General features: G+C 49.7%; 1 protein-coding gene and 1 long non-coding RNA gene across 2 annotated transcripts; one reads left to right on the top strand and one right to left on the bottom strand.

Moving 5' to 3' along the window:
- The first annotated feature begins 843 nt into the window (after nucleotides 1–843).
- On the top strand, nucleotides 844–19,928 carry TNR (tenascin R). Its single transcript, XM_010715936.3, has 17 exons — nucleotides 844–1,191; nucleotides 3,455–3,724; nucleotides 5,230–5,415; nucleotides 7,416–7,505; nucleotides 7,629–7,892; nucleotides 8,530–8,796; nucleotides 8,890–9,009; nucleotides 9,487–9,630; nucleotides 10,277–10,396; nucleotides 10,665–10,811; nucleotides 11,512–11,642; nucleotides 12,577–12,709; nucleotides 14,488–14,639; nucleotides 15,696–15,792; nucleotides 16,510–16,671; nucleotides 17,489–17,652; nucleotides 18,014–19,928. Exons 1-17 carry the CDS (start codon nucleotides 921–923, stop codon nucleotides 18,131–18,133), a joined length of 2,838 nt encoding a protein of 945 aa, XP_010714238.1. The 5' UTR covers nucleotides 844–920; the 3' UTR covers nucleotides 18,134–19,928.
- Nucleotides 12,917–16,514, bottom strand: LOC116216983. The gene is made up of 2 exons (XR_004160787.1): nucleotides 16,430–16,514; nucleotides 12,917–13,248 (listed from the first exon to the last, which is right to left on the bottom strand). It is a non-coding gene; the product is annotated as an uncharacterized LOC116216983 (long non-coding RNA).
- Nucleotides 19,929–25,190: the final 5,262 nt, after the last annotated feature.

Raw genomic sequence — 25,190 nt, 5'->3', positions numbered from 1 at the left:
TAAAAATAAATAATATATATATATATATATATATATATATATATATATATATGTAATGTTAAAGCAGCTCTATTGCAAATAATCCCTGTGCTGTAGGCTTGCAAATTGAGGTCAAACTGCCTTTCCAAAAGCTGGGTCTGGGGACACTAATTTTGTCCTCAGTGTCCCCAGGGGGAGTGCACGCCCTCCCTCTGTGCAAGCCACCCTCCACACCCCAAACTGTCCCTAGATACAGGATTGGGGGAGTTATCGCACATCTGCTCATGCTGGGGGCAAAAAAAGAAAAGGAGAAAGCAATGCAGGGGTATTTGGGGCAATGAGAGAGGGCTCAAAAAGGCAATCAGTGAAAGGCTGGAGTGATAACAGACATAGAAAAGAAAATTAGGCAAGATGAGATGGCAATTTATGGATAAAATGGAAGATTTCCTGTTTAATGAGGAAAAGAGATGAATATGGATTGAGAGCTATGTGCACAGATTTGTTTAGTGTGTTATTAGTAAAGACAGCAGCAAGAAAAGATCCATTGTCCAAACACTGGCAGGGAAGGTGACATTTGCAGTTGCTTAAAAGACTTATGTGTTTTTCAGAGCACAAAACAGAAAGTATAATGAATTCAATCAAGATATTTTAAAAGGCGGGATTCCAAAATAAATATCCAATGGTTTCACCCCTGCATGAAACATAGACAGCTCCCGGCACCTGGGTAGCAGCCATGCAGGAGAAGGAGGCTTTGTTTTTATCTTTTGTGTTCTGGGGAATTTTCAGATGGCAAAATACAACAAGGTATGAGGCAGGAGAGGGGATGGGAGCATTTCCCAGCTCTACAGCTCAGGTGCTCCACAGCTGGTGGGTGACTTTGCCCCAGGCTCCTGCATCTCCATGATGAGATGGACTAGGGTGAGGACGTGATCCGGGGGTGCATGGATGGGTCATCACTTTGCCATGCATCAGTGCCTGTACTCCCTGAGAACAAAGCTTTTTCTGTTGTTTTTAAAACCCTTCCTCCTTCCTGTTGCCTTTTCTCCCCCTGTCCCCGGCAGAACAACGAGGGTGGTGTGATTGCCCAGCTCCCCAGCACCGTCACCACCTTCAACCAGACGGGGCTGAAGCCAGGTGAGGAGTACACCGTCACCGTGGTGGCTCTGAAGGACCAAGCCAGGAGCCCCCCGGCCTCCGACAGCATCTCCACCCGTGAGTGAGCCCGGCACCGGGAGTGCATCCCAAGAACCTCAGCACCCCATAGCAAAATCAGCTCCAAACACAACATCTGCTGGGGCCAGAAAGCTGCCTGAGCCAGGCGCTGGGGCATCAGATACTCAAGAGTGGTTTTCTTCAACCAGTATTCTGAATCTGAATGCTGAGCACAACCCAAATGCTACAGGTGCATTGCAGCAAAAGGTTTTCATGCTACAGGTGCATTGCAGCAATAGGTTTTCATGCAACACTTTGTCCCTCTCTCCCAAATTGCTGCGAGCACAGAAAGCATGGTGTGTTTAATGGGGTTGGGAGTCACGGTTCTGGTCAGCTTGCACAGTGTAGCTGCATGAATTCCACTTCTCTGTTAATCTCATCCCAGGCACATTTGGGAGGCTGGACAAGCCCAAGAAACAACTCTAAAAGTGCACTGCCTACTCATCTCCTCCATATTAAAGCTCCTACCTGCTTTTGTGCAGCCAAACACCCTGTCCTCCCACCCATTCAGGCAAATCAGGCAGCGGGGCAGGGAGCCAGAAGCAGCTCTATGAAATTCGGCATGTGTGGAAGAACATAGTCCCTTGCTCGCCAAGAGGATGTGGCACTGGGCAGAGCATGGGGAGATGCTAATCTGGGGCTTTGGAGAGGAAGGGGTGGTGCAGGGGTGGTCCCTCCATCAGGCAGCCCCTCTCTGGCTGCAGATCTGATCTTCCTCAGTACAGTCCTGCTCCGCTTGACACGGCTTAACAGAGACATCTCCTGGTCAAGGCAAACCTTTCCCTTTTCCTAGGAAGTCATGGAAAAAAAAAGAAAAAAAAAAAGAGGGTGGTTCATCAAACTAAGCGATTGACGTTAGCTCTCCACCACGAACATGAGACTCATGGTTTGGATGAGCCTTGGCCAAGCTGGACACTCAGCTCCAACCTAAAAACCGTGCTTCCCAGCCATCCTTCCTCCTCTGTTGCCATTTTGTCCCCAGACTTCATCCCACTACTCCCAATTCCCCCACATGTCTATTCTAAGCTCCTTCATCCCTTCGCACCCCTGCATATAGCCCCCAGGATTTCCCACCCTGAGGCACAGCATTCAGCACATCCTTATTACACCATGATATTTCCAATATATGTAGTGTAAAGGACATATGCAGCACAGCTCAAACTACAAAACAGACTAATGTGTTTTTTTTCACCACCTTTTGGTCACAGAAGAGATAAAGCAGGCAGCGAGTGTATCAGCAGTGCCATGGCACAGTAGTCTCAGTCCATGCTGATGGTCCTGCTGGACTCAAAGCATCCCTCACTTGAGCTGAGCATGTGATTTCCCTTGACCAAGCGCTGGAGGATGCAGAGAAAGAATGAGACCAAATCTCTGCAAAAAAGAGCAAAAAATGTCCTAAACAGCCTCTCAGGAGATGCTTGATATGAATGCTTTAGCTGAAACCCCTTTATCTGAGGGTGTTTGGTGGTGGACACCCTCCATAGCCCTTCTCCCAGCTAGTTATGAAGCCTCATCAGAGCAGTTGCATTTTCCCCTCCCTCCCCAGCGCTAACACGTCAGCAGCTCCAAGAGCTGATCCTGCAGCTTAGCTACAAAGCAGGAGCTGGCACTGATGCTGGAACATGTCTAGAGACTTTCTCCAGCTCTTGATGGTTGAATCAGTCCTTGGCCCTGTGTTATTTAACACATTGTCAACACCTTTCAAGAGCCATAATAGACAAAGTATCATTGCTGATAAATTTTGCCAACGATAGAAAGGCTTGTAAAAGAGTAAATTGAGTGGAAAGAAGGAGATCATCGATAAAAGCATTTTGAATGGCTTGAAGAGCCAGGCACAAAGGAAAACTGCATTTTCCATGCATCACCAAGTATGAGCAGTTATCTAGGAGCAACGAAAACGGACCGGAGAGAAATGTAGGAGGTTTTATTCTGGGAGATGACTCCTGAATAAGACAGAGAGGAATTGTCAACACTCAGCTTGAGAAGGGCAGAAGTTGCATTCTATCTGTAACTGGCATGTATCTGTAATGCTCTGCTCATGAGAGATGTCAGGAAAGTGGAGGGTCTGGAACAAGGCACTGGAACTCACCACGACCAAGCCCTGTGAGCGCTTTAGGTTGGAAGAGTTGAGCCTCGTGCCCATGCCACCTCTAACTCATGCCGCTCCACAGGCCGAGCGGCAGCTTGATGTCCCCATTCCTGCTGCCCTTCCCCATCCAACTGTCCCCCATTAACCACCCCTCCTTTCCCCCACACTTTGCAGTCATCGACGGCCCGACGCAGATCCTGGTGCGGGACATCTCCGACACGGTGGCCTTTGTGGAGTGGACTCCGCCTCGCGCCCGGGTGGACGCCATCCTGCTGAAGTACGGGCTGGCGGACGGGGAGGGCGGGAGGACCACCTTCCGCCTGCAGCCCCCCCTCAGCCAGTACTCCCTGCAGGCCCTGCGGCCCGGCGCCCGCTACCACCTCGCTGTCAGCGCCCTCCGGGGTGCCAACGAGAGCCAGCCGGCCCTCACTCAATTCACCACAGGTAGCTGGAGGAGCCGGCGAGGGGGCTGAATGCTGCAGAGTGGTGTGGTGGGTGGGTGGGTGGGAAAGAACTTCAAGAAAGACAGGTCCGGCCATCAACCCGACCTACACTAACACGTGTTCCTTGGCGCCGTGTCCACATGTCTCTTGAGTATCTCCAGGGATGGAGACTCCCTCACAGACCCGGGAAGCCTGTTCTAATCCTTGCCTACCCTCCCCGTGAAGAAATCGTTCCTAATGCCCAGCCTAAACCTTCCCTGGTGCAACTTGAGGTCATTTCTTCCTGTCCTATCAATTGTCACCTAAGAAAAGAGATGAACACCCACTACACTGCAATCATCGTAGAATTGTAGAATGGCAGACTGGCTTGGGTTGGAAGGGACCTCAAAGATCAGCTAGTTCTAGGGCTGCCAATCACTAAATCAGGCATCAGATCAGTTACCCAGGGCTCCATCCAACCAATCTCTTGTCAGGTTGTTGTAGAGGGTGATAGGATCTCCTTTCATCCTCCTCTTCTCTAGGTTAAACAATTCCACCCCCAAAACAGCAATTTTCACCCTTAATGCCACCTACAGACCGGTGTGCATCAGGGAGATGTGGGTTCAAGATAGTGCTCCCATACTTACTCAGCACTGAGAGCTGAGGCAGGCACAATGCCTGAAAAATCAGCAATCAGGCAGCTGGAAGAAGCCCAGTTAAAAACATGGATATCTTATTTTATATCTTATATGAATAGTCTAACAGGTCAGTAAAATTTTAATTAATGTTAAGCCTGCAGATAGCTAACGGGTTTAATTTACCGTGCCATAAAGGAGTAGGTAGAGAGCGTATATCAGTGCTGTTTTATGGTATATAAATTACTTGCCATGTACATCACTGGTGGATACTAGGCTCCTTTTACGATAACCACAGCGTGTGAATTGTGTGTATATATCTATGCAGATATATATGTAAGAATGAGATGTTCATTGCAGTTGATTTGCTGAGTTGGCCTTCTTTGCTCTATTTCTAAAAGACAACATAAAAATCCCTCCTAAGCCCAAACCCAGAGCAGGAATTAATGCCTACCTCCTGTGCAGCCAGATCCTGCCCTGCTCAAACCCATTCCTTGCAGGCAGTTGTGGTACAGATCTGAGCAGGTCTGGCATGCAGCCTGTGCAGTACTAATAAAACATTTGATCAGTCTGGACAGTGTCTGAGCATGAATGAATCTGTAGAGATGCTCAAGGTCTTCTAGGAGAAGTTCAGGCCAGTGCTGGATGGCTTTAGAGTACTGGCCTTGATGAGTCCATGAGTGGCACCTCCAGGTCTGTGCTGAGCAGGGGGCGAGGTGTCCCAACCATGGGGATGTGCCACTTGTGTCCCCTTCCCACTTCTCAGCCATGCCACAGCTCTCAGAGCCCATTGGCAAGAACACAGAATCATAGAATCATTAAGGCTGGAAAGGACCTCTGACATCTAGTTCAACCATAGAGAGACCATGCCTTTCTTCCTTGTGTTGCACAGAGATCGATGCACCCAAGAACCTACGGGTGGGCTCCCGGACCCCTGCCAGCCTTGAGCTCACCTGGGACAACAGCGAGGCAGAGGCAAACAGCTATAGGGTTGTCTACAGCACTCTTGCTGGAGAGCACTACCACGAGGTTCTGGTGCCACGGGACACTGGCCCCACCACCCGAGCCACTCTTGCAGGTATGCCTGCACTACCTTCATCCTCATCTTCATCATCTTCATCTTTACCCTCACTCAACCCCATTCTCCTTGCAAGTCCAAATCAGCTTGCCCTGGTGCTCCTTCTGTGAGTCTCTGGGGACTCTGCTGGGAACCAAGTGTCCTTTGGTGGGGCTGCCCCAAGAGTCTAAAGAAGAGCTGGAGTGAGGACTGGGGGGAGGAAGACACTTCAGTTTGATCTAGAGAAAAACACTACTCCTCTTTTTACTTTTTTCCCCCTTGTTGTGACATTGATGTTCCATAGGCTGGCCTACCAAGTTCTTTGTCTTTTTCCTCATCAGCACAAAGTAAACCCAAAACCAGAGATGGCAATTCCAAGCAAGTCCCTCCAGCATTGTGTGGTCCAGGCTGGCACATGGGTGCCATCATGCGCTGCAGTTGCATCTCACTGTCAGCCTTACCAGGAACGTTACCAGACACACTTTGTATTAGCACCATGGAGAGCCATCCAAGATCTATTTTCCTTTTTCAGCTGCAGCTGATTGCCTGCCAGATCTGCAGCTCAGGTGGCATTTTGGGGGCAAAAAAAAACCCAACACTTATATACCAAAAAAATATCATTTGTTGAGCTTGAGACTTATCTAGATCTTCAGTATGGCATGGCACCAAGTTCTCCCGTGTTGTGTCAGGCTCAGACAACTCTGCCATATGGACCTATAGGAACAAACATGTTCAGTGGAAAAGTCTAATGCAAAGTTACAGGCACAGCGGCACTGAGTCATGAGAAAGGCTGGAGGGCAGGAAAACATTTAGAGCAGTTAGCTTGAAAAATGTGGTGTGTAAGAAAGAATGTAGTAGGGATAGTTTCTGCTGCACTCATGAGTGGAGAAGTAGGACGGAGATGGATGAGGACAGCAGGAGATAGGGGTTCTGGTGCTGGTTCCCTGTCCTCTAGGACATTTGCTGCCTTTTGAGATGATATGGAGGGGACAGACGAGAGGACAGCCTTTGCTGATGGCAAGCAGCTGCAAACAGCCTCTCTCTATCTTCATCACAAACACTGTAGCCTTCTCCTCCAGGGCTTCATCACTCATGGTGCAGAGTGTTGGGGCAAATTTCCAGCTGCTGAGGACTTGGTGGGGTCCATGGCATAAATGCCTTCATCTGCCCCTAAGAAAAGTGTTGAGGAAAGGTGCTGAACAGACTTATTGAGTATTTAAGCTTAAAAATACAGCAAATCTTGCCCCGCCCCAGAGGTCTCTTTTCAAAGATGAGAATTTGCAGAACTGTCAGAAATATTGGTGATTTTTCCCTATCCAAGAGATGGGAGAGAAGAGGCTGGGCTGCAGGGCTTATGGCTTTCTCCGACCCAATGGGAAAGATAACAGAGCATGAGGAGGAGAGAAATGAAGCTGTCAAAGGCCAAGCAGGAGTGACAGACCCAGGAGATGTTCCATGGAGATAGAGCAGCCACCAGCAATAGGCAAGACAAAATGAGCTCGATTAGCTCATTTCCCATTCCCCAGGTGAGAGGAACCACAGGACACGTCCTCCTCAAGGAACGTGCTTGAGTCAGCTCCCAGCTAGGCTGTATGTTTACTAATTAATGTCCATTTCATTTACTCTGCATAATTTATTTCTTTTCGAGACACCAACCCTGTGACAATATTTGAAGCTGAATCATTTTGGAAACAAACACAGCTACTTTATCATTCCCATCTCATTTTGCTCCCTCTCGCTCACACACAATTTCTGTCTTGATGCCAGCAATTACAGCAGACCTCAGTAACGGCTTTTAAAAACTGGTTATTTCTGAGCTAGACTAATCCCATTTCCCTGTCCAAAGGCATTTGGGGACTCTTTCAAAAGGCACCCAGTGGAGTGGCTGAGCTGTGGGAGGGTTGGTGATTCTAGAGGTACTCAGAAGTGTCCCTTTACCTCCAGCCGTGGTGGGGGTAACCAAGACCACCAAGTTGGATGCTGCTCTCATGCATCTCTCTGTCCTTTACTCAATCTTGCAGATCTGGTGCCAGGGACAGAATATGGCATTGGGATTTCAGCCGTGATGGACAGCCAGCAGAGCGTGCCAGCAACCATGAATGCCAGGACAGGTGAGTCTAGCCCCACTGCTTTTGGCTTCCGAACACAGCCAGATCCTACGGCCCTCCGGCTCCTACAACCCCCATGGGACAAACCATGCATGGGAATAAATATCTGTAATATTCAACCCACAGAGCTTGATAGCCCCCGGGACCTCATGGTAACAGCTTCCACAGAGACATCCATCTCACTGTCCTGGACTAAAGCCATGGGTCCCATTGACCATTACCGTGTCACCTTCACCCCTGCCTCGGGGATGGCCTCTGAGGTGACAGTGTCCCGTGATGAGTCGCAGCTCACCCTCTCTGAGCTGGAGCCAGGGACAGAGTACACCATCTCCATCATCGCTGAGAGGGGACGTCAGCAGAGCCTGGAGGCCACCGTGGATGCTTTCACAGGTAAAGAAAACCAAGCGGAGATGGGATCAAGCACAGGACACTACCCCATTACCAATTCCCCAGCACCAAAACTCATGAGACAGGGATGGGGATGACAGCTTGGGGGCAATCCATCCACATCAGAGCAGGTCCATGGACCTCAGAAAGGTGATGGCCCTACCACTGTGGGGGTCTTGCCCCTCTGGATAGTGGCACTGAGCATGTTTGCTTGGATAATTTCCATAAGAAAGAGGTAGGAAAGCCTCTGTAGGAAAACATGCGGTCCTCTGTGCTCTGAGTTGGCAGAAAGGAGAATCCAGGCCTTGAGGGGCCTCAGAAGTACCTCTGAGATGAAAAAAATCATGGTTGAGAAGCACAGACAGCTCATCCAAATATACAGATTGTCCCCTCCACCCATCGTATGGGGTTGGGATTGAACATGTTTGCAGTCAGAACTGAGGAAAACACCATTTCCCCTTTCCTGTTCTGCCTCTTGATCCCAGCAGAGATTCAGACCACTTGAGCACCCACATGTGGGGCTTCATATCCCTTATATCCCTTATATCCCCTATGGGCACCAGTGCACAATGCTGGGTACGAGCAAGAGGTTGGGAGCTGCAGACTGCGGGGGGCTGCATCTCCCCTCTATGGCTTTCAGGGGTCCGGCCCATCACGCAGCTGCACTTCTCCCAGCTGACATCCTCAAGTGTGAACATCACGTGGAGTGATCCGTCCCCCCCTGCAGACCGCCTGGTCCTCACTTACGGCCCTCGGGATGAGGAGGCAGCACAGCAGCTGGCACTTGATGGCACCCGCAGGCACGCCAGCCTGACGGGTCTGCGGCCATCCACCGAGTACCTGGTGTCCCTAGTGGCTGTCCATGGTGCAGTCAGCTCTGAGCCCGTCACAGGCTCCATCACGACAGGTATTGGGTGTTGAGACCCCGCCAAGAAGGTGGGTGGAGGAAGGGGATGTGGACCTGCTTCCCACAGCTGTGCTTTCTGCTCCATCTCACCAGGGATGGATGCACCAAAGGACCTCAGAGTGGGCAACATCACCCAGGACTCCATGGTCATCTACTGGAGCCCTCCTGTTGCTCCCTTTGACCACTACAGAATATCCTACCGTGCTGCTGAAGGTAAGGGGTCAGACACTGTGCAGAGTCCCTCCCTGCTATGCTGTACCCCAGGGTGTGTGTGGGGCTGGTCCTAAGTTAAGCGAAGGACTTCAACAGTTTCCCAAACAGCTTCAGCCCATTTCGCTCTTACTTTTCTTTTCTTTTGTGGAAAATGTGGTGCAAGAGCAGCTGCTGGGGTTGGGGAGCAGGGGCAGGGGTCAATCCCACACCACTGCGTGACCCAAACCACAACCAGCACAGCAAGCCCTGCTCTCCTCCTGCACCCTCCTCTCCAACCCTCAAGCCCAGTTTTCACCTATCATGCTGGAAAGGCCGAGTCAGTAGAATGATGGGCACATGAGTGTCAACACGTGGGCATAGAACACATTTGTTCCCAGCATCAGCCCTGGGTTGTGGCATTGCCATCCCCTCCTGGGCAAACTCTGCACCTAGGGTCAGGGCCAGACGTCACCAAAGTTTTTGGCTCTGTCCTTGCAGGGAGGACAGACAGCACGGCCATTGGCAGCGATGCCACTGAGTACACCATCCGCCTTCTGCAGCCTGCCACCAAGTATGAGATTGGAGTGAAGAGTGTGCGGGGCCGGGAGGAGAGCGAGGTGGCCTCCATCACCACATACACAGGTGGGAAAGGGCTCCCAGTGGCAGGTAGTGATCAGCTGGGCCATGTCCTGTCCTGGGGAAGGGCTGGCAGCCCATACTATTTCTGGCAATCAGACAGCCAAGAGCAAGCTGAACCTAATGGCATCCTGAGGTGAGCTTGAGATGATGAGTGAGACTCACAAGGATCCACTGGGGACTTTCAAAGTATGTCTAAGAAAAGCTTTTCCTGTATATGCACGGCTTGTCATGGAGGGAGTGACAAATCTGTGTACCAGTCACAGGGAGGGCAGAGATGTGATGCTGGGCAACCATAACAACCTTTCCTAAAGGAAGTACAGGCTTCCAAAAATAATCCCTAGGGAAATATGTGTCAAAGCCCTGAAACAAACAGCATCTGTTGCAAGAATAAAACCCTCTGCTATCCCCAGACTTCTCAATACCTAAAAAGCCTTTCTCCCCAGACTGTGTATCAGGCAAACAGTGGAAGCCAAACCCAGATAGAGGAGCAGTACAAGCTACAACATGCTGCTCTCCAACTAGGGCAGCAATATCTCCTCTGTAGGTAAATGCGTGCCTGGAAAGAGAGGCAGGGCCACAGGAAGCTCTTCCAGCTCCTAGTCCATAGCCCCTTAATGCACCTGACCCTCCAAATCTGTCCCCTGTACAGCCATGGATGCCCCGCTGGGTGTCACCGCCACCAACATCACCCCCACTGAGGTACTGCTGCAGTGGAACCCGCCGCTGATGGATGTGGAGAGCTATGTCCTCGTCCTCACCCGCCACACAGGTGTGCCAAAACCCCGCACCCCTCTGCTGCAAGATTTGCTAGGGCTCCATCTCAGCTCACCTCCACCTCTCCCCCACCCCAAACCTGGGATCTTGATGGTTTCTTTCATGGAGGGAGCAGTAAGGGAGCCTGTGCCCTGGGAGGGCAGTAGCTGGTGGGTAGTGGAGATGTACCCCATCCTCAGGCACCGTCTCATTCCACGGGCCCCATGGCATGTACCACTACCCAGCCTCATAGCATCTACGCTAACTCACCTTTTGGCTTACAGTTGTTGCAGGAGAAACAATTCTGGTGGATGGAATCAACCAGGAATACCAGCTGACCAACCTTCAGCCCAGCACCACCTACACGGTTGCCATGTATGCCACCAATGGGCCCCTCACCAGCCAGACCATCAGCACCAACTTCACAACCCGTACGTACAGTCCTGCTCCTACACGCCCCTAATCAGCCATCCAACTCAGGAAAAGACGGAAAGGCTGGTGCTAAGCTCTTGTTCCAAATACATCAATGTAGATGTGGCCACGTGCTAAAAGGACACCCAAATACCAGTGCTAGGCACAACATGAGGACAGGATTACCGCTACTGCATGTATTAACCATCATTTTCACTCTTCCAACAACCAATGACATCTTTCTTTGAAACCCTTTGGATTTTATTTCCTGAGAAGATCCTTGACCAGGTCTTCTTTCCTAGAGCCATAGTCTGGCTCTTGAACGGGCCACCAAAGTGGGTTGTGGAGTCTCCTTCTCTGGAGATACTCAAACCTTTCTGGACAGTTTCCTGGGTCACCTACTGTAGGGAACATGCTTTAGAACGGGGTTGCACTAGATGACCTCCAGTGGTTCCTTCAAACCCCATGATTCTGTGATTCGAAGGAGCATGATAGACTCCATAGCACATGCATTGAAGGGCACTTGAAGGGCTTGGACAGCTCTGTTCAAGGCTGGGGACAGGTAATCAAAGCTGGAAACTGGGGATAAGGATGGACTTTGGGCTGCAGCATGGCGCTATGGGGTTGGATACTAGTCCAGCTAGTTAGGGAGCAGCTTAGAGAAGGTGGGGTGGTTGTGTGTGAGGACATGCCCTTCCCTTGTGCCTATCCAACTTGCAGTTTTGGATCCTCCAACAAACCTGACTGCAAGCGAGGTCACCCGACGGAGTGCACTGCTCTCCTGGGTGCCTCCCGTGGGAGACATCGAGAACTACGTCCTGACCTACAGATCAACTGATGGAAGTCGCAAGGTGAGTCCTCATGGGAAAAGAGGCTCATTGAGTCCAGGAACAACTCAACCATGGAGGAACGAGCAGAAGAAACCCATAAAACCAACAGAATGATACTCATTAGGCCAGGGAGACCAGAAGGGCATATTACACTCTCCAGTAAACTTACCTTAGATAAACAATTGGGAAAAGCAGAAAAGGATTGCCTAGGGCAAAATCTGCAAGTTTGGGCAAAGAGGGTATGCCTGGGGAGGTCTGAAGGAACAGACAAAATTCACAACTCATGAGACACAAGCAAGTTGAGGCAGCAGAAAAAATTCCAGCAAGTGGAGATATTAGAAAGGTGATTTGCCCTCCCTGCAAAGAGGAAGGTAGGTACAGACAGCTAATAAATCCCTCAGTACAATATATTTGATTATGTAACGAGTGTGTCCATATCTGTCTGTCTGGAAGGAAATGCTACAAACACTATCAGAAGTATGTCACTGCAAATCATCTCATTTCCTGGTGCAGGTAGCTTGCAGCAGCTGGAGGATAACAGCTTTGCAGAGGTGTTCAATATAATGCTTTGTGGCATTGGCTGATGACCAGAAAAATTAACATGACAGGGATTGATGGAGCCAAAGCTGGCTGATAACCAGGCTTGGCCAGCCCTGCTCCTTGCAATGCTCAGGAAATCTGTCATGCCCCACTCTGAAGGTGTGCAGATCCTAGCAGTGTCAGTAAATAGAGCACACAGACTGCATTTAAATCTCCGATGTCCAAAGCAGTGAGTTCTCACCTGCACCATCCCAAAGCTGGACCTCACGCTGACTTAGCCCAGAGCTGTAAGCAGCCATGCAGCACCCTCAGCCAAGGGCTGCAGTAGTCTGTGGCTTCCCTTCCCACCTCGCTTGCTCTTCAGGCTCCCCATCGTTTTTCTCATCTGTTGCTCTTGGTGTCTACCCACGTACAGGAGCTGATTGTGGACGCTGAGGACACGTGGATCCGCCTGGAGGGTCTTTCTGAGACCACCGAGTACACAGTGCGCCTGCAGGCTGCCCAAAACGCCGTGCGGAGCGGCTTCATCTCCACCACCTTCACCACGGGTGAGGACCCACGCCTGGTAGGCCAGGCAAAGATGATGCCCATGTCCCTGAAAAGAAATTCCCTCCATCTGCACTGCCAGTTCCACGCAGAGAGTTTTCTTTGAGTTTGCTGTGGATACACTTCCCCATCCTGGTTACATGCAAAAGTCCCTTCACCTGCTTTCAAGAGATAACAGAAACTATTTACACCAACGGAAAAAGAAAAGGTTTTTTTTTAATAGATGAGGTACTCTAGTTTTTCTCATCTTTTATGTGGATGCATTATGTCAGTGCAATTCCAGCAGGTGATGGAAAAACGTGTGTAATCTTCAAGGCTGCCCAGGAGTCAGGGACAAAGCATCTCATAGCTGGTTTCTCAGAGAGGAGAATGCAGGGAAAACCCACTCACACCAGGCAATGAGAGCATCACTTCAATTAAACAAAAATGTGGCTCCTTGACTGCATTAAACACCATTGCCAGCTGATGCAGTATCTCAACAGAAGTTTAACTCACTTCAAGGTAGGCATTAGCAGGAAACATTTCTTCCAACCTACCCCACCTAAAGGAGAAAGAAAAAGAAGAAAAAAAAATAGTCTTAATTTAAAATGCTTTGCTTCTTTATGCTCTCAGTACACATCCCAGGGTTCTTCCGTTCCCTCTGACATATTAACAGTTCCATCTCTTTGTTTCATGTTTGCATAAGGTTCTCAGGGAGTTGTATACAGATGGGACAAAAGGAAGTAACAGATATGGTATTTATAATTTATAGTGGTTTGAAATGTCTTTCAAGGTCTGCTTGGTTCTTTAAGATATGAATATGAATTAAGAAACAACTAATCTACACAGAGCCCAGGGGAGCCTGGAGTGGATGCCTTTGAAGTAATTTACATTGTTGAATGCTATAAAATGTAAACACTGTCTCACCAGAACTTGTGCTAGGCTCTGCAGGGAGAAGAAGAAGTAGGGGATCTTCAATATTTGTAAAAAGTGACAACTTGACAATTTTGGGTCTTCAGGTCAAAAGGAAACAATAGGAGAACTCTCCGTCCTGCCACTCCTATGGGGCTGTGCAGTAGGGATAGATGAACATGGCACATCCTTCACACTCTCTCAAGGTCTTCGTTCAAACCACTCTTGAAAGCCAACGTGCACCTTGCCTGCTTTGCAGTCAGTCATTTGAGCAATGGAGGAAAAAAATGCAATTCTCCCTTCCACTAAATGAGAAAGAAAATGAACCCCGTCCTACTGAGATCTCATAGTTGGGGCTCTCTCCAACTCCAGCCTCCAAATGAGGTGTCTTCATTGTAGGACACATGGAGCTCACCCTGCCCATCTCCAACATCTCGTATGACCCAATTCCTGCTCCATTTGCTCAACCATCAGCCCACTGCAAGTCTGATGTCATTTACAAGGACACGGATCAGAAGAACTCCCCCAGAAACAGTAAAGTCATAAAACCTACTTAGAGTTGGCAATCCTAAGAGGAGAACAGTTTTTGGCATTTTCACAGCTGTCCAAATATGCCAGTGACAGCTTAAACCCCAGGGTTTCAGAAATGGAAGACGACCAAAGGTGTGACATTCCTCATCACTCACCACAATGTTACCACGCATCTTTCCAGTGTAAGATGTGTGGAAATCCATTAATGTGTGCACAGATTTACTCCATTGCATTCTATGATGCTGTCAACGGATGCACAGTCACCTCTGCCTTGCTGGACTGTAACCATCAGGGCGCGAGGCACGTGGAAAAGTTGTTTGCCTGCCCAAATTTTGATCTTTTTGTTTTTCTTTTGTAGGTGGCCGTGTCTTTGCCAACCCTCAGGACTGTGCCCAGCACTTGATGAACGGAGACACGCTGAGCGGTGTCTACACCATCTCCATCAACGGGGACCTCAGCCAGCGGGTGCAGGTGTTCTGTGACATGAGCACGGACGGCGGGGGCTGGATTGTGAGTTGCTGTGGCACCTCCTGGCCCCAACAAAGCTCCCAGAGCACCCCCATAGCATTGAGACCCTCTCCAAGGGGACAGCACCCCCCTGAGCCACGCAACTCCTTGCCCAGCTTACCCATTGGCAGTCTCCCTGCACGTTGCCCCCATCACTGAGGAACCCCATCCCATCCTGCCAGCAAAACCAAGCTTCACGCCAGCTTAATATTGCTCGCCTCATTTCCCACACCACAGGGGGACCCACACTCCTGTAATAATAGTTACACTTGGCGAAATGGCCTTTGATTTATTTGACGTGTTCGCAGTGCTTTTGCAGAGAAAAAATCTGCAAGTAAATTTGAAGCTGATTTATTGTTCTAGAAATGAAATTAATGTCTACTGGCTTTCATAGGGAATGATTCACACTGCCTGCAATAGGAGGGTGTCAGGCATAAACCAGATTGAATCTGCACTGGAGCATTTTAGAGGCAGATCCCCGTTTTGCTATTGAATTGCACCATCACCACTTGTCTTTACTTAGATGGACTGGCCACTGAGGGAATCAATGCCCTGGCACTTGGATTGTTTTTGTCTCAAATACTCACTTGCATGTATTACATAAAACCCCAATAGATGTATAGTCCAAACAAGAAGGAAAAAAAAAAAAAAGAAAGGTTTTCCCTAAATGCTGAGTTCTAGAACAGCTACATTTTCAGCCAAAAATTTTCCCTCCATCTCACTCTGCATCAAAGCATCCCGTTGGGTATCACAAAAGAGCCAAGCAAATACAAAATCATATGATAGAAAACCGGAGAAACCACACACTGGGTACAGCATAAAGTCTGAAGGCTGAATCTTTCCTCCTAGATCTATTATAACATTGCAGCCCACAACTTCTAACTTGTATTCAGCTGATCCATCCGCACCTGAACCAATGGCACAGCTGCAATTAACATTAACCAGATGGTCATTGCCATTTTCTCCACTGAAAGGCACTATGACAGGGCAGAGTATTCTCCTGGCCGTGTGTCCTAAAGCCACTTCTCACAGAGTTTCCCTTGGTTCCCCCCACTGCAGGTCTTCCAAAGGCGGCAGAATGGGCTGACTGACTTCTTCCGAAAATGGGCAGATTACCGGGTCGGCTTTGGGAACTTGGAGGATGAGTTCTGGCTGGGTAAGACCTTCATCATTGGTCTTGCACTGAAGAGTCAAACCTGAGCTCCTCTCCTCTTCAATCTCTCCAGGCTGTTTTTCTTCCCTTGTTCATTCCCTGTCCTTTGCATTTGAAATTCACACTTATGGGTGATACAAAAGCATGCCGTGAAGGTCCCGAGTTTGCTGCTCCCAGGCTGGGGACCTTCATGAACCAGCACCTTCTCTTGGATGACTAGAGGTGTTGGTGAACAATACAGTTACCAGCACAACTTCTCAAGGACCTCTCCCGGTCTTAGCCAGCAAGCCAGTTGCCCAAAGCAGGAAAGAGGTGAGGGTAGACCCATCAGAGCTCTGAAATAGAGCATTCTCCAAGTGTGAACCAATGCTAGCCCTGCAGTATGTTCTGACTCATAAACAGCTTAACTGCAGAAGTCAGTAATGGGTGTGCAACCCACAGATCCACAGATGATCATTCCCAGCTTTGGCGGTGCTCAGAACGTGAGTCTGGGACTCAAACTCACCTCTCAGAGCCATGGGGCCGTGAAGCTTGAGTGGAAACAGAGAGCTTAGACCTCATCAGTGTCAGCAGAGATAAGGCTTAACCACAAGCTGCCCTTATTGCCTCATCTTGCTTTCATTACCCAGAAACACTTTACCTGCCCAGAGCTTTCTGGTTGTCTGACATAGCAGATCCAGGTGCGCATCTCACCGGGTGTCTTGTTGCTTGTGTCCCCAGGCTTGGACAACATCCACAAGATCACATCGCAGGGACGCTACGAGCTGCGCATAGACATGAGGGATGGCCAGGAAGCAGCATATGCTTACTATGACAAATTCTCCATCGGTGACTCCCGGAGCCTCTACAAGCTCCGGATAGGAGACTACAATGGCACTTCTGGTACAGCTTCAGGGCTAGCTGGCATCTCGGGTGCAGTAGAGAAATGCTGGGACCGGTCAGTCTGAAAGTATACAGGAAATCCCAACATCAAAGCTTGCATTTCTGGAGTGGCAAGATGCAAGCCTGTAGCCCTTTCTGCCTTCCTGCAGTTCACTGTGCAAAGCAGGCTGGTAAATTCCACTAGGGACCGAGAGAATTTTCCATCAGGGATAATATATTAAATATCAGAGTCGTTGCTGTTCAGATAACCATGTCAACCACCAGAGGTGTCATCTCAGTGAACATCACCACAGCTCACTATTGATGGTTTATCACCCTCCTTCAGCAATGGAAAAATCTGAAATCCTCTGCAGAACTTTGTCCATGGTAACCATTTTGATTCAAGAGAAAAATGCTTGGTTTCCTCTAGAATGGGAATGTCCCTTTGGTTAGCAAGAGGGAAGGAGGGAGGAAAATTCCTGAAGGTATGCAGCAGATCCAGACCCAAGAAATCAGGCTTTAGCTCACTTCTGAAACACTGAAATTCAGATCCAAACATAGACACTGCTACTTTATCTTCCAAACCCTAAGATTTCCTATGGTCTGTACTGATCCAAAACCAACAGTAGAGGACCTCAGATGAATCCACCATGAGCAATCCCAGTTAATACTATTCCCACACCATCCCACTAGCCTTCAGCTCTTTGAGCAGTTGACTGACAGGCTACCGCACACACCAGAATTTCCTCGTGAAAGACCAGATGGCTTGAACATTGAGGCACGCAAGCCAGCAGCAGGTTTGTTGGTCCATCCCCCTTAACAGCATCTCTTTCCACAGGGGACTCCCTCACCTACCACCAGGGCCGCCCCTTCTCCACCAAGGACAGGGACAACGACGTGGCCGTGACCAACTGTGCCATGTCCTACAAGGGGGCTTGGTGGTATAAGAACTGCCACCGGACCAACCTCAATGGCAAGTATGGAGAGTCCAGGCACAGTCAGGTAAGGGCAGAGCTGGGCTGAGAACCTTCAGCATTTCTTCAGGCTCGGGCTGGGGCTGCATGGTCGGGGCACTGGGGTCGCTGACATTGGCTGCCTTGGTCATTTGCCACGGCATTCTTTTAGGTTACACTACAAAATACATCCATCAAATCTCATCAGGAGCCTTTGGGCAGTGGGAAGAAAAAAAAACAACAAGCAAGCCAGTGCAGCAGAAGAGTTTCTTGCTCTTCGTGTAGCACTCTGGTTTCTCTATGCAACCAAGCTCATTTCCTTCCTCTCATGCTTTCATTCTGTGTGTGTGTGTGTGCCTTTCTTTACCCCAAATCCTAACCTTTCACCCTTTACTTCTTCCTCCTTCCAGGGAATTAACTGGTACCACTGGAAAGGCCACGAGTTCTCCATCCCCTTCGTGGAAATGAAGATGCGACCTTACAACCACCGTAACATCTCTGGGAGGAAGCGACGGTCCTTACAGCTCTGAGCCAGCAGAACTCCCTTCCCACCACCTGACCTTTTCTGTCATTTGTTTGTATTTTATAATATGAAAAGGGGAAAAAAAAAAAATACTCCTCCTCTGAGATAGCAACCTGCCCCTCACGAGTCCTGGAGGGAACCACAGCACAAGCAAAGGCTGTGGGGAAAGAAAGAACTCATTGCTTTGCATCTGTCCCAGAGAAATACCAAATTTCCAGTCTCCCTACCCCCATACTCTGGCCCTTAACATGAAAAGAAAGAGAAAGAGACAGAGAGATTTTTTGATATTTTTGTTAAAATCCCCAGCAAACCCTGTCCGACAGTTTTGTTACAGGGCTGGTGGCAGAAGCCTTCCCAGAAGGGAGCCTTGGTGCCATCATTTCTACCCCAAGGCACAGCCAGGGATATCTGGCCTCCTCCCCATCCCTGTCCTTTCTCAGCAGGGAGGCCCTGAGCCCCTATAGACACCATCCTTCAACAAGCAAGCTGTCACACTTCAAGCCCGTGGCAATGTGTTTGGGTTACACTGAGCTTGAGAGAAAAAGAGAAGAAAATAGAAGATGATAGACTGAGTTAAAAAAAAGATCAATTCTTTCAGTCTTGAAGTCATGATTAGGGTCTGTTTCTTCTGCTACTTCTTTATGCCACCATGATGTCATTCACAGAGGTCACTGGTCTCAAACCAAAGAGCCACAGAGAGGGACCAGCAACCAAAAAAGCCATCACACAACCAGAGCTCAGCCTGAAGCCAGCAGTTGTGTCATGCCATGTCCAGGGACCTGTACGCAGCAGGGGATGATGACAGCACAGCCAAGAGAAGACAAGTGCATGCTGAGAAAGGCTCGTTGCCTTCCCTCTACACCATCCCTCCATGCTTCCATCACAAGAGGGACCCAAATCTCAGTGCCTTGGTATCACCATCTTTCTCATGGGAAATCAACTACTTCCCTCCTCAAAAGAAGGCTTGGCCCATTTAGATTTTGGAGCACTTAGAGACCCTTGAAAGAACAGACGCATTCACTCTTCCCATTCTTAATTTCCCTTAAGGAAAACGGACACCTCAGGTAGCCTTTGTTGTGCTCTGCTGCCATTGCTGCCACCTGCACAGAGCCCCAGTGGCCATCACCACGGACCCATCGCTCCGCAGAAGCTCTGCTCAATGCTGTGCTTTGTCACCCATGTGTCCCAGGACAATGCAGCCCATCGCTGGATGCACAGCCGAGGCAGAATTACAAATGCTGAACACTGCTTTTTGATTTTACCACACTGAAGCTGCTTTGTTTCAGGAAACATCTTCCAGATGGCAACATAAAGGCATCTTTACAGTAGCTTATAATTCAGGCCAGTGTCTCTTTCATGGTCATGCTCCTTGATTTGCTGACGTTACTCATCACCCTGCGGAGCTGAAGGAGGGCATTAAGCAGGAATCCAGCCCCTTTGTCCACGCTGGGCACACAACTTCAGCTGGCCCCAGGGTCGGGATTAGACATGGGTTCCAGCCCCCCAAGGTGGGCAGTTCACTGCCTGCTGTCACAAATCAGATTTTAATCCATTCTCACCAAGTGAGTCCAGCAGCTGAGGCACAAGCCAGGCAGGAGGCTGCACGTGTTGAGATCTCTGCAGCATCACTGATGGCAATATTTCAGTCCACTTGAGCAGCCCGCCCCCATTAAAGATCCCAAAAAGCAGCAGGCAGGACTGATTAAAACTGAAGAGGCCTCCTGCTAGACCAGCACAGTAACATCTTCCCCATAACCGCGAGTTTATGGGTAAGAAGTACCTTAAATAAAGTGCCGTAGTACAGCAGTTACAGCTAGGAATAGATGTTAGTGGTGGATGGTGTTCATCTCCTGTTCAGGACTGAGCTGTTTGCTTTCCCACCCAGGTGTAACAAAGAGATGGCAGTGAAAAAGAAAATGGTAACTCAATACTGGCTATCAAGGGGAAGGCAAGAAAATTGTTTTCATAAGCACAAAACAAACAGAAAATCAAAACCTGCCTTGCTTTTCCAGGAGGCTCAAAAGAAGATCCTCAAAGAGGCTATTCTCACAGTAGATGCATCCCTCCCTCTCTGCTCACATCCGTCATGCTGCGGTCCTGCAGCTGGGACAGGAGGGTCTGGCCAACACAGCTCTGTTGTCAAGTCTGAAGGACACCCCTGGGGACAATATTCAATCTTCCAGTGAAACAAAACAAGTTCTTTCAGGAAAACAAAAGGGTTGTTACAAGCCAGAAAACCTGGCTTCTTCCCAATTCTCCTTTCAACGTCACCTGCTCTGCTTCCTTCCACCACCGTCCTGATGGGTCAGGGCCCCTTTGCCTGGACACTGCTGCTGTCACATCCCAACGCCCACAGCACCAGCAGCATATCAGCCCTTCACCCTGCAGAAGACCACATGCTCCAGCACCTCCACAGCCTTCCAAAGCCACCTCTTGTTTCTAAACCCAAAACACCAGAAGGAAACACCAAGGGACCCTCTCACCTCTTTCCCAATGCAGTTATCCCTCTGTTTCTGTTCCCACCTGACGTCCACCTTTCCACTGCACGCTGCTTTACTCCATCTAAAGACAAGAAGGCCTGAAAGGAAGAGCTGCATTCAGTGAGGTGACACTTAGGGCAGCATTTATGGAGGAATAATGGAGTGGGGGCTTCCCCAAAGAGAGCTGGGTTTTGGCAGGAGGATGCTTCAAGACCATCAGAGCCTTCACCTCTGCTCCTCCACTTTGTGCTGCTTTACTGTGGGCATCACAAAGCGCAGTACAAGCCTAAATGCGCTCTCAGCTCCTTCCCAAAGCAATATTCACACCATGTGAGGCAGAGGTTCAGGCAGCCTGCAGAAGTGCAGCAGGAGCCCCAGCAACCACCCAGCATCTTACCTTCACACCATCCAGCTTCCCTTTTCCAGACCCCAGCACATCACACCCTGGGGTGACCACACACCTCCAAGCAACACCCAGTAGCCTTCACCCTGTCAGATACTACCAGCAAAGAGTTCTCACCCCAAAAAACTTTAATCCATGCTTACACCCTCCTCCCCGACCAAAGGCTCTGCCTCAGGACCAAGCCCAGCCCCATTTCTACCAACCAACCACCTGTAGTTGGGTCACCAAACCCAACCAAGCCCTCATGGATGGGTGGCATGTCCCTGCCCAGCCCAGAGCTGTGCAGGTGTCAGAAGTTTGCCAGAGGGATGGTGAGATGGGGATGGAACCAACCAAGCAAAAAGTAGCGCCTCACGTACAGGTGTTATGCTGCCATTGTGTTTCCTCCTTCAGAAACTAAAAACTAAACAACACAGAAAGGCGACGGAAGAACAGAGGCAACGAAACCCTATGGAGAGATTTTGATGAACCAAACGCAGACCAGTGCAGCCAAATGAGGGGAAGATGAAAGCGGATAAATGCATAAAGAGAGAAAATAAATAATATAAATAAATAATATATTAAACAACCCTCCCCCACCCCATAATGAAAACGTAGCTGGGAGAATGGGATCGACGCTTGTTAACCATTGTTAACTAGTATTTTTAGTCTTGACCGCTCTTAGGCTATGTATAGTTCCTTTTTTTAATGCATTTTCTATACATTAATAAAAGATACCAAACGAGTGAGCTGTGTGCCTGTCTGGGAAGAAAAACAAAAGTGGAGGAATGAGAGGTGATGGCCTTACATTGTTCCAGGGAAGGTTCAGGCTGGATATTAGGAAAAACTCATCCAAAGAAGTGGTGATGCAGTGGCACAGGCTGCCCTGGGAGTGGTGGGGTCAACCATCCCTGGAGGTATTCTGAACCACGGATATGTGGCACTGAGGAATGTGGGCATGGTGGGCTGGGTTGGGGTTGGACTTGGGGATCTGAGAGGTCTTCTCCAACCTGAATGGTTCTACAATTCTGTGATTCGAGGGCTGAAGCCCCAAATCAAGGTACCCTCCTTCCACCAGCACCTTCCTGGCAGAACGTGCTCCTAGTAAAACAAAACACAGCATGGGTTTAGCAAAACAACCAGGACAAGTGCAAATCTCAGAGAGTACGGGAAGCTTCCCTTCATTCCACATGCAGGCTTTATTTAGATCTCACATCTTAAATTTTCATGTTCACAGTGCAGCCAGCCAGAATGAGAAAGCCCCAAAGAAGCCCTTCTGCCAGACTGCTAAATTTAATTCCGGAGAGACAAAACCAGGGGAATTTGCTTTGCGGTGCTTTCTATGCTCCTGTTTCTTACTCCAATTGGAGAGAAAAAAGGGAACTGCAGATCACGGGGCACATCTGCAGCCCCACTGCTGTGGGGAGAGGACAGCAATGCCTGGAGCTCAGCCATCGGCACCAAATGACCCCTGTGCCAATGAATAACCTCAGCTCCAATTTGAACCAAGGCTCACAAAGTTTTCTGCAGATGTAGGAGGTGGAGGACATCTCGGTCTCCATCATGGTGCCCATCTAGTGGGGATAGCAGTGATCTCTGTGGGTAACACCCAGAGGTGTCCCACCACCTGTGCTGCTAAAGCTGACCGTGCTTTGCATCTCAGCAACCCAACCTGGTGGGTGCCCTGTATGACACCTAGGTGAGGCCACTGCTCTCCAACACATTTCAGACTGGATGAGGAGGAGGCCAGGCTGCCACAAGCCCTTTCCCAAATTCCCCATGCTCCTCCTTCAGCCCAGGGCAGTCCTGAACCCCACCACACCAATCCCATCACCCACCACTGGTGCCCACCCAGCCCATCACCCCACTGTCCCTGCACAGCACATTTTTGCATGGCACATGCACTTATTGCATGCAGTGGTGATACTAAGTCCAGCACATTCCAGGCGGGGTCACACATGGTAAGATGTCCTGTTCCCATCCTCTCCAAGAAGCATAATGCCTGGGCTTTGCCTGGCAGCCCCTTTCCTCCTGGGGCCAGGTGGAGCTCCAGCCAAACACTGTGCTGCCCGCCACCCCATCTGCACTTTGTACCCAAATATTTCATCAGAGCCCTCTTACCAAAGTCCCCTTCTTGCATGAGTGATGCTTAGGAACTTTGTCCCACCAGCAAACACCAGGAGGGCACACAAGGATTCTTGGCCAGCCTGTAAGCATTGGCCCCAAGCCTGGCACTTGGGGATCTGAGAGGTCCCAACTAACTGCAGGCTGGCACTTGAGCAGCAGCAGCTTTAACCCTCCATCCCAAACCCCCACTGCCATCCCCCCTTCTCTGCCTTCCAGCTTAGGGGGCTGGGAAAGCACCCAGTGCCCTGCAGAGAAAGTGCCAAGCTTCCTGAGCTCGGGGTGCCCACATCCCATGCATGATGCCTTGCAGAACGTGATATTTCCTTACAGCCCTGTTTCTAATGTTTGTTTCTTGGTTTTTATTCCCCCTCGTAAGCCTGAATGTGCTCATCATCCATTTAAAACCCTCATTCCCCTTTTTATCTCTCTGACTCCCATAGCTACAAGCGCTACCACATAATTATGCAGGGCATTAAAAAAATATATCTCTTTCAATCAAATCCAAATGCATGGCTTTTAATTTTCATTGATCCATTATCCCCTTTGTGGGACTGGGAGAGAGAGGAGGGCAGCCCATGGGCTGTTCCCTTTCCCACCTATACATACACACTGTGACACTTCCAATCCATTCCAGCACTTTCCCATGATAAAAGCATAGGGGATATACATGGTACTAGAGGCAGAAATATCGAAGCTGCATCCTCCTGCCTGCCCACCGACCCCAGCACCATGCAAAGCTTTGAGCATCACCAAAGAAGGGCACCTGTTGTCCCTTGAGGGGGTCAGGGAGAGGTGAAACACCCACAGGAGAAAGGCCTCTGGCTGTTTGTCCTCTCTCCCCTCCAACGATTTGCATCTTGCTTTCATTTCCCCCCTGCCCCAGCTGCACGGTCCCCATAGAGCAGAGCTGTGGGGCAGCATCGGGCCCCAAACACTGAGGTCCTACGCTGCTCACAACGAAGCTTTGTGCTGAATGTGAGATTAAACAAATATTTATTAAAAAAAAAGAAAAAAAAGAAAAATGGTGCCTGCTATTTGTTAAAGGAATGGCATTGCCCTGCCCTACTACTGCTCTGCTGGGCTCAAGTTTGGGGTGCTGACACTGAGGGGTGCCCAATGCTCAGCTGCAGCAGAGGGATAGAGCACAATGCAGAGGGCTGTGCCCCTGCTCCCACCTTTACAAACACATTCTTAAAAATGAAAAAAAAAAGGCCATCTTGGCAGCTCTCAACATCAGGCAGAAACCAGGTGTTCAGAGCAACATGAGATTAAAAAAAAACAACAAGACAACAGAATCCAAGCAGCCCAACCACACCTCCGCTCCAAGCCATTAACCCCTGGGACTCTGCTTTGCAGTGAGCAATCCCAACAGACAGCAAACCAGGTCAGATACAGCGCTTGGGTAGGAAGGCCCACATCCCAGCATTGCTCAGCCCCGTGCATCTGGTTGACATTCCCAAGAAGTCCAGCCCTGAGGGATGCTGGGCATCCCATTATGGTGCTGGGGGAGGGGTACCCCGTTGCCCCATCTCCGTGCCAGGGCACCTCCTCATCCTCAGGCTGCTCCCCATACAGTTCCTGCAGGCAGTTCCGCTCTCCCCACCTCCTGCTGCCATGGGATTTCCTCAGGAAGGAGCTCCTGCTCACACACACAAAGCAACCACCAATTGTTTGGAATGTCCCAAACAAACCCTCTTTTTAATAAGGGGCGCTCAACCTGACAGCCCCGCGCAGCACCGGAGCAGCATCCCCATCGCTGCGGGTGCAGAACGGAGCCACAGGCACTTGTGGGGGCACAGCTCCCTGGCACACAGATGGAACCCAGCGCGCTGGGGCCCGTCCTGCCCCAGGAGAACTGCCCCAGGTGGAGGAAGGCCTGACCTCAAGCCAAACCCAAGGCAGCTTCTGTGCCCACCAGCTGGCCTCAAGCATCGCCCGCCCCATCCTCCTCCTGAGCTCTGCTCCAAAGCCGGAAAGGCGACTGCTGCTGCTCAAATAAATACCAGGGGCCGCTATTTTTATCCAGCAAGCGACCGGGCAGCTTTATTTTTAGCATTTAAACTGCAGCCTCCTTT

The sequence above is a fragment of the Meleagris gallopavo genome, chromosome 10, assembly GCF_000146605.3.
Source record: "Meleagris gallopavo isolate NT-WF06-2002-E0010 breed Aviagen turkey brand Nicholas breeding stock chromosome 10, Turkey_5.1, whole genome shotgun sequence".
NCBI lineage: Eukaryota > Metazoa > Chordata > Aves > Galliformes > Phasianidae > Meleagris > Meleagris gallopavo.
Note: the sequence above shows the minus strand (reverse complement) of the source record. Positions and strands in the feature narration are given on the sequence as shown.